Source organism: Amblyomma mixtum, chromosome 1 (assembly GCF_055824585.1).
Source record: "Amblyomma mixtum isolate Tamu chromosome 1, ASM5582458v1, whole genome shotgun sequence".
NCBI classification, from domain to species: Eukaryota; Metazoa; Arthropoda; class Arachnida; order Ixodida; family Ixodidae; genus Amblyomma; species Amblyomma mixtum.
In genome coordinates, this window is record NC_143012.1 from 273,479,659 (window position 1) to 273,492,817 (window position 13,159).

At 43.2% G+C, this 13,159-nt stretch overlaps 1 protein-coding gene across 4 annotated transcripts in view; it reads left to right on the plus strand.

Annotated features, from left to right (window-relative positions):
- The window catches only part of LOC149371726 (choline/ethanolaminephosphotransferase 1-like), a 28,442-nt gene extending 18,386 nt beyond the window's left edge, over positions 1-10,056 (plus strand). For 3 of the 4 annotated variants that reach the window (XM_089566001.1, XM_089566002.1, XM_089566003.1), the window contains exons 7-10: positions 131-271; positions 944-1,090; positions 2,207-2,341; positions 4,534-10,056. In XM_089566001.1, the coding sequence (XP_089422127.1) occupies positions 131-271; positions 944-1,090; positions 2,207-2,341; positions 4,534-4,812 (702 nt within the window). In that variant the 3' untranslated portion in view covers positions 4,813-10,056. Of the gene's footprint in view, positions 1-130; positions 272-943; positions 1,091-2,206; positions 2,395-2,462; positions 2,753-4,533 lie in introns of those variants that run through there. The other variant, XM_089566004.1, reaches the window with a different exon arrangement.
- The last annotated feature ends 3,103 nt before the right edge of the window (positions 10,057-13,159 follow it).

Here is a 13,159-nt window from a genome sequence, read left to right on the forward strand (position 1 = left end):
AGCCTTTTAAACTGAGTCGTGTTGAAACTGCGTGCACTGGATCTTCATCACTTATCTAGAAGCCCATTGAAGCAGCTAGCTTGTGTGTGGTACTATCTCAAACATAGCTTCCCTTTTCTGCTTTACACAGGTATTTTATGGCATTCAGCTGCGAGAGATCCTGATGCTGCTGTCTTTCTGTTGCTTGGCCTTCGCAATCCTCGGTAACATTCGCATTGTCCTCGGCGGCAAGACCCCCCTTGACAGTTTTGTCAAGATTCCACGTCGTACGGTATGTAGTTGTGATTCTGTGTGCATACACTGAAGGAGGAGCAGTCTTACCATGCTTATGCTGCACTGAGCCAACTTGCTTTGGAATGTATTAAATAACGAGCCAGCTGCAAGACAAATCTTCCTTGTGGCATTCTGTTTGAGCACTGTACATTTCTGCCCTGGTGAAAATTTCCAACTGGAAATCTGCTGGTTTCAACAGTGCTGGGTTATTAGCCCATTCCCAACAGTGGTTGGGGCCAATAGCTCTTGGAACTAGGAGCTGCTGGACGAGTAGGTGTCCTGGAAGCACCGAAACACTAAAATAACTTCTCTTTCTTTGGGTAAACAATTCGTACGACGACTTTTTGTTTTCTACCTTCCTGAAATAATACAATGAAATGCTAAAATAACAGCTTATAAATGCTAAGTGAGCACAAAAAACTTGACAAAAATGTTTGCGACCTACGCTAAATGTCGGTAACCCTGCAGGACTATGCAGACATGGCTGTAGTGGGAGCATACATACAGTTTCAAACCCTACTCAGTAGGCATAGCAGGCATTTCTCCACAAATTTTCTGTTTGCGAGCATGTTGGCTCTGCTGCAGTTATAAGCTGTCCCCTTGAAAACAGGGAATCATATTGTAGTGTTGTCGGCATTCTGTAATGTTGTCATTTCTGTATTTTCTTTAGGAACGCACACTGTACCCATTGGCAGCGCTCCTGAGCCTCTCTGCCTGCCTGTGGGCCACCTTCAAGGCTGGTCTCATGATCGCCCATCCAGTGATGTTCCTGCTCACGTACGGCTTTGCTTTTGCAAAGATCACTGTCAGGCTAGTGGTAAGCCCACTTGCTGACACTCTTTTTTTTTTTCTTCATGTGGCGCCGCTGCGGTAGCTCAGTGGTTAAGGCGTTCGGCTGCTGACCCAAAAGACGCAGGTTCGATCCCGGCTGCGGCGATCGAATTGCGATGGAGGCGAAATTCTAGAGACCCCTGTACTGTGCAATGTCAGTGCACGTTAAAGAACCCCGGGTGGTAGAAATTTCTGGAGCCCTTCACTACGGCCTCCCTCATAGCCTGAGTCGCTTTGGAACGTTAAACCCCTCATAAATCTAACAAGTTTTCTTCATGTGGCAGTGATTTCTCGTCAGAGTGTATGTGCTTTGAGTCTTGTGCATGAATGTCTATTGAAAACGTGTTTTGTGGGAAGGCTGTTTTGTTATTTTTCTGCGAGATCTTTCATTAGTCATTGGAGAGGCTGCTGCATAGTTCACGATCCTGTTTTTGGCCAACAGAAATTATGGCCAAAGACGCTGTTCAGGTAGTTTTCTTAACGTTAAGTAATTGTTCAACTGTCACAGGTGCTTGAATGGGCACAAAGCTGCTTGCATACTGGTAGCATTTGTTGGCTGAAATGAAAAGATAGCCGTTCCCTGTGCATTTGTTTAATTTTCTTTCGTCTGCTTTGCTGTTGCAAAATGAACCGTTCTTAAAGCATAGTGCATAAAATGTTTGTTCTATGCCTCTAGGCACTGCCAGCACACATACCTTCCTTCATCAGCCCTTGTACTTTTTCTTTATTTTTTTCCCCTTTATTTTGTGGTTTTGGCCATCTGTTCATGTGCCTTTGGGAACCATTTCTTCCTGCCTGCTGTGTTCTTGTTCTGTGGCTTTCAGCAATTAGGCTGTCGATGTTTAGCTGTTGAATGCTGCGCTTCATATTGTGTGCTGCCAGCTTTGAGATGTTGAGCAGTTCGCTGCTCTGGAGCTGGTGCGGCGTCTCGATTGTTATGGTGCTTGGCTACTGTGATCCCGGCCACAGCCAGTGGAGCCTGATGGAGCCGATGGATTTCGATGGAGGCAAAATGCTAGAAACCTGTGTACCGTGCAGTGGGAGCCCTCCACTCCACAGAGTCAAAACCAAACCGTTTGTTGCTTCTTGCCTATGTACGCAGATGACGACAGTCTCCTATGGTGAACTGGACCTCTGGGACAGCAGCCTGGTGGCACCACTTTTTCTTTGCCTCAATGCTCTTCTCAGTGCAACCCCTCTCTCTCTGCCGATTTCATCGGCGCTTATGTGCTCTATGGTAAGGCTCTCAAGCACTCCACCCGCACAAGTGGGCCAAAAATGGGTGTGTGGGTTACGCTTTTTGAAATGAGGAAAATTGATATACAGCTTCATGAATATAGCACTTTAGCCAAAGTGAGGTATGCTGAATCGTATTGCTTGCATTAAATTCCTTTACACTTAAGGATGATGTACACTTTGCAATGCGCAGCACTTGAGCCTGCTTACACATTTTCCCAACATTCTGCAGCAGCCAAAGTGACTGGATGTCTGCATTTAGGTCCTTTGCACCAATGGAACGGAAAGATTGCATAAACCTGCGATTTTTGCTTGTGTGTTTTCTTCTTTCAAATGATACGTTAGACATTAACATACATGGATCACCACGTGATATTCACCTGCGACTGCTAACAGTTTATAATTGGATTTCGCCTGGACGTTTTTTTGGTTTCGGTTTCATGAACTAAATGATGGCTGTGATGTGTAGTTAACCTTTAGACGACGTGAGGCATGATAAAAGTGGCAATATTAGTGCTGATATTTCATTTGATGTCATTTCAGCTCTTGAAACTGGCTGGTTTACATGTTGTAGTGAATTAAAATAATGTATCAGCGTTTATGTTGGAGGATTTCTTGTGCCTCGTGTGGCCTAAAGGTCAGCTACATAGGACAGCCATCTTTTTTTGGCTGATAAAACTGAAATATCATGAGAGAAGAAATTCAATTATAAATTATTTACCGATTGTGGGCGAATACCATGCAGTGACCGATGTGTCGATGTGACCGATGTGTCGATGTGTTGAAAGAAGAAAACAAGCAGCGAAAGTTAGATGTCTGTAGTCCTCTTGGGTTAGCCTTGGTAGCAAGTTCAAATCTCAGCTGTTATGGCCACATTTGAATTGACGCAAAAAGACCAATTTTCTGTGTGATGTCAGTGCAAAAACTGGAAGTTATATTGGTCAACATTAATCTGGGGTCCTCCACTAAGCCATCTCATACGGAGCTTTAAGGCATATTAAACCCCACACATCACCATCACCACTGCCACCTCCGGTGCAAATTGTTGACGAAATTTTATATTACGAATTTTGGTTATATTGAACTATCTTATGATTTTTTTTATGTATTCATTATAATGAGGTTTCACTCTATTACATTTTTTTTATTTTAATGTGAATACATTATCACAAATGATATGGCAGATATAAGTTTTGTGTTTCTGCAATTTTTTTTGGCTTCATCGTAAAACGTTGTAAGCTGAAACTAATAATTTCGAAAAGTACATTTATCAAGCTATATTTTAATACATTACATTTTACTCTGAGAATTTTCTGTTCAGAGTGAAAAATTTGCATTGCAGACAGTCTGAAAACAGGCTTTTTCGTGTAGTGTCAGGAAAAAATTTGCAGGTGAACAAGTTTTTGAGTTATAATTTTAGTGAATAATTTGTAGACAAATTTGAATCACTTTGTATGTTTCACTATAGCTTAAATATTATCTTTCCTCCCAGAGATAATGTCATGTCACCTTTTTTGTGGGTTTGCAGATTTTTTTCGTAATATGCATACCAAATATTTATGTTGAAATATATGTCTCCAGAGATCACATTCTATTGCTATCATTTTCATGCGTATTTTGTTCCTTTACACCTCACATATTCTGCAGGAAAAACTGCCTGAAACTTGTCAAAAACAGTCATTTTGCCCATGGTGACAAGAATTAAAACCGCTGTCACACTGTGCGGTTAATATAATGAGTAATAGTTACTTCTAACTTTTTACCCCGCCGCGGTGGCTCAGTGGTTACGGCGCTCGGCTGCTGGCCTGAAAGACAATGTAAGAATGTAATGAAAGACAATGAAAGAAATGTTCAAGATAAGATCATTGAAAGGAAGACTGACCATTCACTGGAGCAATTTATGGCATTAAACACTAGCTTGGATGAAGGCGCCGCGGTGGCTCAGTGGTTATGGTGCTCGGCTGCTGACACAAAAGACGCAGGTTCGATCCCGGCCGCGGCGGCTGAATTTCGATGAAGGCGAAATTCTAGAGGCCCGTGTACTTTGCGATGTCAGTGCACGTTAAAGAACCTCAAGTGGTCGAAATTTCCGCAGCCCTTCACTACGGCGTCTCTCATAGCCTGTGTCGCCTTGGGACATTAAACCCCAATAAACCAACTAAACTTCTCATCTTTTCTATCCGTCTCTTGCAGGTGTATAGCATGATGGACTTTGCACGTTACTTCACCTACGCCAGCTGGGACATGCGAGACGCACTGGACGTGTGGATATTTTCCCTCAAGTACCCTGCCGGAGATCCACGGCGCCGCAGTGGTCAGGATGGTGTGTATCTCACGGGCCTCAACAATGAGGAGCTGATTAAGAAGGCCCGCTCAGCTTCGTCCTCTTGCGCATCCTCCAGCACAAAGCAGAAGGGTGGAAAGCTGAGGCTTCAAAAGTATCTCAGCCGCGGCAAGGGATGCCTCAACTGATGGCGGAGGAGAGCCATGCCTCAGTTATTAGTTGCCTCACGCTGCACAGCCAGCAATAGCGGCTTTGCCAGACAGGAGCTGTCAGTGTCTGCCCCGGACCAGTGAATTGGGGTGGAGGAAATTGCATTCACGACTGTATTTTCAGGACATGAAAATTTATTGCAAGGAGCTTGCACTTACATGGGTCATGGTCGAATGCACGTGCCAAACTGATGACAGTTTTAAACTGAGCATCTTCAAATGAAGGTGATGCCTTCAAAAACAGTCATGTGTCTGTAATGAGTATGCAATAGTTTTGTGTACCGGCGTAAAGGGAGGCCATATATGGTTGTAGACACATATGGTTGTAGACTTGCTTCAGTGTTGTATGTCATGCAGCAAAGTGAAGAAATGTTCCAAAAAACTGCGCATCATGCTATTACTGAAGAAAGGGCACCACAAATGTGGCTTAACGTTCCACTGGCAGAACCTGCACACAGTGTCAGCTTTGGATAAAGCAGAAGTAGCCGTAAGAACAGCTGCAGGAAATGTTCTTGGCTTTGCATAGCAGCATGCTTTCGGACCTTGTTTCATTAGCTCTGTTAACGAAAGTCAAATAATTGCCCCCCCCCTTGGACTGTGTGCACTGCCCCACAACTCAGCATCATCTGCAGACGTTTCCGTTTCGCCTTTTGGCTTCAGTGTTAGAGATGGAGGCCATTCAGTCTACCACGCCTGTGCATAATATTGTAGCGATTATGTTTTTAGCATTTTCACTTCTTTCGACACTTGTAAATATTTTTCTAATGCAGTGGACTTGGATCTTGGACAGTTGTGTTCAAAGCCAGTTGCACTACAGTGTCATGCAAGTAGGTTTTTAATTGCTGGCAGTGGATCTCACTGCCTTCAAGGAATCAGACATGTGCTAGCATAAGTGTAGGTCCGGTGTTCGGAACTGTACTGTATTGTCCACTGAGGCCCAAAAGTAGCACAGTACGACTGGCTGTGTGTTTTCTCATTCGCAATTTCTTTTTGCCTTTTATTTTTAAGGCTGTGTTTTACGTGGCTTCTGAAGTTATTTGCCCATTGCTTCAGAGCAACAACAGCACACTATGGCAGTTGAGTATGCTGCAATCTGGTGCAGACTGTATGACTCTGGAAGCACAGTGTATATACTGTAGAGTGCAGTGGGTACAGTAAGCTAAATTGTTGTCCGAGTGGAGTGCATGCATGGCAAGAGGTGGTGACCACAGAGCCGTCTCTGTAAGCATCACTAGTACTACATTACATGCACATCATGCTGTGGAGAGGATCCACATGCTTGTCTGCACCATTCAACCAGGGGTGAAGTTGGCAGTGTTGTACCTGAACACTGCTTTGACAGTGGGTTTTTTTTTAACGATAGTTTTGCTCATGAAAAACTCAAGCTGTTTTGGAGGCATGCTAGTTGCCACCTCTGCTAGTCGGGGAGCTGCCGCAGTGTTGGTTTTGATGTGTTTGCATTATGATGCTACGACTGGTTTGCTTAGGAGTGTTTCATTCCATCAGCCTGGCATTTGAATGCCAGTTCTGTTTTCTTTCCCAGGGAAAGGCTGCTATATTTGTTTTTTTATTTAGTTTAGCTCCTCTGTGTATGTGTGCATGTGTACTGCACAATTTTTACTGTCAGTAATTTTAGACGAGAAAAAAAAAATGGTGCGAGCAGAAAAACGGCATAGATTGTATGATGTGCAAGCTCAACATCTGAATAGGCAGTCATCTTTGTTGGAAATGAGAAGGCATGAAAAGTTTTTATTCACTGGTTTTGCTGTCATATTTTATTTGTCCTCTGCTCAGAAAGGCTGCTGCAGTCATAATTCTGGGCGTAAAGGGATTTTGATCGCAAAATTCAGTCATGGCTTGAAGTCAGTGCATGGACCAGTGGCAGCTAGCTGTGAATGTGTAACAGGTGGTTTGAACTCGTGCAAGTAGCTGCATAGAGGCATAGATTATGCAGTTACTTAAGGTGACGGACTGAGCTTACTTTATGGACATAGTCAAAGGAACAATATTACAAGTATAGCAGTGGTTCATCTGGCTTGCCCATCCATATATGATGCTCTGTTAAAACACTGAGCATTTAACTAGTTGTGCTCAAATTGTAGCAGTGCCCCATGTTGCCCCTACTACCCACCCCCCATATGTGGGGTGGGTAGTCCCCCTATGTGGGCATGATTCAGGTTGCAAACTGCAATAGGATGAGCATATTCTGCCTCATTAGGTATTGGCATGCAGCTGCAAAAGCACATCGCTTCATTAATAGCAAGACCTTAGCAGACCCAATAGATGTTTTCAAGGACCACAAAGGATCTGCGGATTCCCATTTGGTGACTGTCGCTATGTTGAGTCAGGAGTTGCCAGCAATATTGAGAGGTGATGAATGTATGGCAAGCGCATCAAGGTTGCTGTGCGGGGAGAGTGCTCTATTGAGACATGAAGGATTGACAGCGAGAGCTGTGTGATGCACAGTATATATTTCTCTTGAGTGGCCTTCAATGCACAGGCATGCGTAAGTCCTTTTCGTCTTTCCTTCATGGTGCAACTCTGAGCTGACATATCAGTAGTTTTGCTCATTTTTCTCGCTCATAATTGAGTGTTAATTGTTTATACTTGCAAGTTTTGATCATGCTGACGTTTTGTGTTCTTTGCCTCCTTTCTGAAAACCTCATGACTGTAGCCAGGCAAGATGTGCTTGTAATATACAGCGTGTTCCGCAATTGAATGCGTGCCGCAGGATGCTCGTCACAGTTAAACCGGTGAATTGTTAGAGCTCGAATTTCGCACAGAAATGGCATTTGGTCGGCAGAATTGTTTTATACCACATTTCTTTGCGGTACTTGCCCGAATCAATAAGAAGTCTGATGTTCGCATTGTCTGTGGTGATGATGGAACATAAACAGGCCATTCTCTCAGCGATTACACTGGTGGCGCAATGTCGTTGGTTGACCATGGAGATTAGGCGAACGACGGGGGTCTTTTGTGGGAGGTTTGAAGAGTCTTCAGCGACTGTTTTATTAATGATCACAAAAAGCTTATTTTGGACAAAACTACACTAAGTTTGAAGACTTTCATGGTACGGCATCATCAAACCTACCGCAAAACACTCCCCCACCGACAAACGAGATGGCGCCATTGGTGCAATCGCTAGCGGCCTGTTTCGGTTCGTCGTCTCCGCAGACGATGTGAATATCCGACTTTTTCTTATGGATTCAGGCAAGTACCCTGAACAAATGTGGTACAAAACTATTCCGCCGACCAAGTGCCATGTTCGTGCGTAATTTGAGCTCGAACAATTCACTGTTTTAACTGTGAGATGCATTCTACGGCGCGTTTAATTGCAGAACACGCTGCAGTTATACTTAATACGTGCTAATTTTTCTCATTAAGCAAAAATGGCCATTGATACAAGCATTTTGTGCGAGATGATGCAAGTGGTGATATCCAAGGTACCTGAACCTTCTCCTTTCCTGATGCACAAGTTGCCAAAAAAAAAAGTGGTGTTTGCTGTTTTAGCAATACTTATTCATTTAGCCCAACTGTGTAGAAATACTTTACATTTTACTTGCACAAAGTGTTGTGCTGCCATGAAAACAAAATAGTGCAGTTACTTTTTGTTCATAGTCAGTAAGTGCCATTTTCCATTAAAAATGCTTCCTTTTCCGTTGTTTCTTCGTTGCTATGGGCAAAGTGTAGAGGTCTGAATTGCAAAAGGGCTTTACTGCCAATATTAAACGTACTTAATCCATATATGATGAAACTTCAGAAATTAAAAAAAAATTAAAATATTTTTTCAGTGTAGAATGTTTCACTTCACAATTCAGGATCAACCCTTAATTAATGCGAAAACATTACTTGGCTATGCTCGTGGTTTCGTGTCCGTAGAAAGTGGACGCAAAACATGTCCACAGCGCTTGTGTCGTTCGAGGAAGAGTTAGGAGTAAAAGAATGATTGTATGTGATAGAAGATGATAAAATGTCGCTGCGCATCAAATTTGGTTGATGTGGAGTAATTAGTTAATTAATTAGAGGCAAAAAAGTCTATTAGACGTCAATATAGTGGGTGGACATCAAAACAGCTGTGGACATCAAAATTGTGGGAAAGTATGCAACCGAGGCGGATGAAGGTTTGCAATAGATTAAAAAGTGCTGAATTCATGTTAATTAATCAAAGAAAAAGCTTTGGTTGATACGGAGTAATTAGAGGCAATTAAAACCACGGATGTCGATTATTGGGAGGACGTTGAAATAGTATAAAAAGAGATTTAAAAAGAGTAAAACAAGCAAAAAGTGTTAATTTAAAATTCAGTGAGGCAAAGAGTCCCAATTGAAGCGAAGACAGGTGACGAGTGAGTGTGGGAGAGGCCTCAATGTTTTCGCATTCTCCCAATGCAGCTCACCGCAGTGATCTCTAACGTTTTTGGTGCAAATATTTTTCTCAACACAGACTTTTGAGCCGTCCTACAATGTAAGATACTAGGCAAATTCACCACCAGTTACGTCAAGTTATGTAAAGCTGCAAATATTTGACATCGGCTTTAAAATCACATTTCTCATCAAGTGCGGAGCTTTCCTTATGACATTGTGCAAAAATTGTTTTTGCAGAATTACAATGCAGTTGATGGGAAAATGGCATCCAGAGTAGACTGGCAGCTCTTTCTGAATGCATACAACGTGCAAAATTGAATGCGCACAACAGAACTCTTGCACAGGGAAAGTTTAAACCTTCTTGAACCTACGCCTGTGGGCGCATGCTTTTACAGAGTAAGCTTTTTGGAGTTACTGCACAAAAAAAGTGCTGTCCTACATGTAGGACGCTTTAATGTTCATTGTGAAACCTGGTCACATTTTTCTGGTTTCTGCGGGTATGTTAAACTTATAAGAGGCACTCTTTAATGCTGTGGAGGTGTTAGCCTGGCTATGTGCCTGACATATGCCATGCCAGGAGGTTGTTCGTGTAAGATATGCAAGCAAATGAGTGGAGTTTTGTGATAGGTGCTGGATGAACACCTAGCATTTTTATGCATGTAGTATTGTATGATAAGAAATCAAATTTATGCCTCACGATCTTCCTTTTTTACATTGTTCATGAATGTGCAACTATGTAGTTTTTTCTCATGTTGACAGTGCTGTGTATAGTGCTGTTTTGTACTATGAATTTAACAGAAGCGCCGCCCGGTGCCGCCTGCGTTTGTTACTTGTTTCAATAAAATTTTATATATTACTGTTTACTGGCGTTAGATATTTTCTTTACCAGCGAAGATGCCTTTTTTGTTACGTGCTTTTACATTCTAAGTTGTGGGCTGCAATGTCCTGAAGTGAAACATGGGCAGTGAGGAACGCCGTAGCTCCGAATTAATTTAAACCACCCGAGGTTTTTTAACATGCTCTAATCAGCACATGGACGTCTTTTGCGTTTCGCTTCCACTAAAATGCAGCCACCGTGGCTGGGATGGGCGAGTTTCAGCAGGTACTACATTTTTAATTGGCACTTGAGCGCACTACCAAGTCGCACCACACTATAAACTCCAATCTATAATTTCTTATTTTTGCCTCTGCGGTAACCAACATAAAAGTATAACAAAATTTATGAGAACAATCAATGTAATTGGTGCGCAAGAATGCGACAGCATGCACTTCGTGGCTCGAGCGTTCCTTGTAGTTTGATGCAACCGTGCTGCGATGCTTTAAATCTCCCACCATTCTGTTCCACTTCATGCACACAAGATGGTGCTTCACGGAGCCTTTTTTGTGCATTGTGTTTGGAAGTGGATGAAAGATGAAGACAACGACATCGAAAGCAAAGCACGAGGGACCGGCAGTTAAAATTACCTAAGTAACTTGTGATTCGCTGATGACATTGCCTTGCTAAGTCACTCAGGTGATGAGCTGCAAAGCATGATATAAATGAGTTAGACAGTAGATCTTAAAATTAACATGCAGAAGACCATGTTCAACAGTCTCGCAAGGGAACAGCAGTTCACAATTGGTAACATGCAGAAGACCATGTTCAACAGTCTCGCAAGGGAACAGCAGTTCACAATTGGTAGCAAGGCGCTGGAAGTGGTTAGGGAAACGTCTACTTAGGGCAGGTAGTGGCCGCTGATCTGGATCATGAAAGGGAAATAACTAGAAGAATAAGAATGGGGTGGAGTGAATATGGCAGGTTCTCTCAGGTCATGAATGGCAGTTTACCAATATCTCTCAAGAGGAAAGTACACAACATCTGTCTCTTACCGGTACTCACCTATGGGGCAGAAACGTGGAGGCTAACGAAAAGGGTTCAGCTTAAGGTAAGGACAACACAGAGAGCTGTGGAAAGAAAAATGATAGGTGTAACGTCAAGAGACCAAAAGAGGGCAGAGCGGGTGAGGGAACAAAGGTGGGTTAATGACATCCCAGCCTAAATCGAGTGAAAAAAAATGGGCTTGGGCAGGGCATGTAATGCGAAGGCAAGATAACCACTGGTCCTTAAGGGTAACAGAGTGGATTCCAAGAGAAGGCAAGCATAGCAAGGGGTGGCAGAAAGTTAGGTAGGCGGTTATGTTTAAGAAGTTTGTGGGGAGATGGTGGCCACAGCTGGCAAAGGACGGGGCTAGTTGGAGAGACGTGGGAGGGGCCTTTGCCCGGCAGTGGGTGCAGTCAGGCTGGCGATCATGATGGCAGTCTGCAGTGGTGGCGCAGGGCACTGCAAGAAAGGATACCATGTCATTACAGTGAATGAAGACATACAAAGAAAAAAGTTTGTTCCCCATTGTGCAGAAATGCCCTTTTCATTCAGCCTGGTTTTTACTGGCAGGTTCTCTGTATGGAGCTGAAAGAGAAGAGTTTTTTTTGCAAGTGTGATTCACACCTTTCTCACCCTCTTTGAAAAGCCGAACGATACAAGGGGACAAGGAAAACTGCGTCCACTGAATCTTTCATAAGTTGCTTTGTTTCCACTGTTGACAAGTAGTGTCACAAAATTCAAGTGACAAGGAAACAATAAGACTCAACCAGTTCGCAGAGGTACGCGATACACTGTAAAGACCTCCTCTGATAGATAAAACAACAGTATCAATTGAAAAAAAGACAATGGAGGAAAGGATTTCTTTGCTTGCAGAGAAACATGAAACTTGGGACCGCTTGGTTAAAAAAACAAGTGAGAGAGGGCAAGGCCCCCCTCTCTCCAGGCTAGTTCGTCATATGAAAGTCTCAAATATGCAGTGGAAGTTCTGTACATTAATTTGGGCACAGTACAAAACCTGCATAATATAGTGCACTACCTTCACTGCAAGAAGGACATAGCAGACAGTGGCACGTGCGAATACAGACAGGTCATGGCCACCCCACAGTGTGGTTAATTCTATCATTTCGCCTGTCTTGCTGCTTCATGCTGAATCTCTTTCATAACAGCAGTCCAGTGGCACACCAAGGTATGTGCTTGGTGTTGTGGACCAGTGAACAGTGACAAAAAAACAGCTGGCACCATGTCCCATGCACCATGCCCTAGAACAACACATTTATCTATATGCTCTCACTATGGGCACAAAAACCTTGCATTATTTTAAAAACAGCACTGATGCTTTCCCTGTCAGATGAAAAAAAAAAAGTAATGTCATCTGCGTAGGAAAGTACATAAACCTGACAACTGTGGAAGCCAGAACCACGCATTTTGTCAATGTGCCAACTTTTCCAACAAAGTGGCTTTTTGAACAGTGCAAAAAGCAGTGGTGACCAAGGATAACCTTGACGTACAGAGGAGAGTGCTTCTGTAGGCCACAATAGTTCATCATTTATAACTAGGTTTGTAGTGCAGTTTCTGTATGGCATTTTGACAACATCGCATATGACCAACCCAACACAAACATGGTCCAATAACGGGGGATGTTACATAGCACCCCGTCGAAAGCCTTGGCAAGATTGCAGCATGGCTGCCTGAAGAAATTCGCTGTCACAGAGCTCTTAAATGCTCCTTGCTACATGGACATTGCTGTATATCACCCTGTACTTCATACCACGTCTGATGACGACTGGAGTCGTCTCGCCAAGACCTTCATTAAAACCTTATAATCGACATTTGTTAGTGTGATCGGTCTGTAGTCTAACAGCGGAGAGTTGAACTTCCTCTTCGCTTTCCTGAATCAAAACCAAGTGAGTGCGTGTGAAAGAAGGCAGCAGTGACCTGTGCATGAAAGACTATAAAGACCCTAAGCAAGGCTGCGGCGATATCGAATTTAAACTTCTTATAAAAGGCAGCAGTCAGTTTATCTGGACCTGGAGATTTTCCCAAGTTCAGTTCGTCAGTGGCTCTTTCGACTTCACCCACGGCGATCTCTCATTTGCTGTTGTA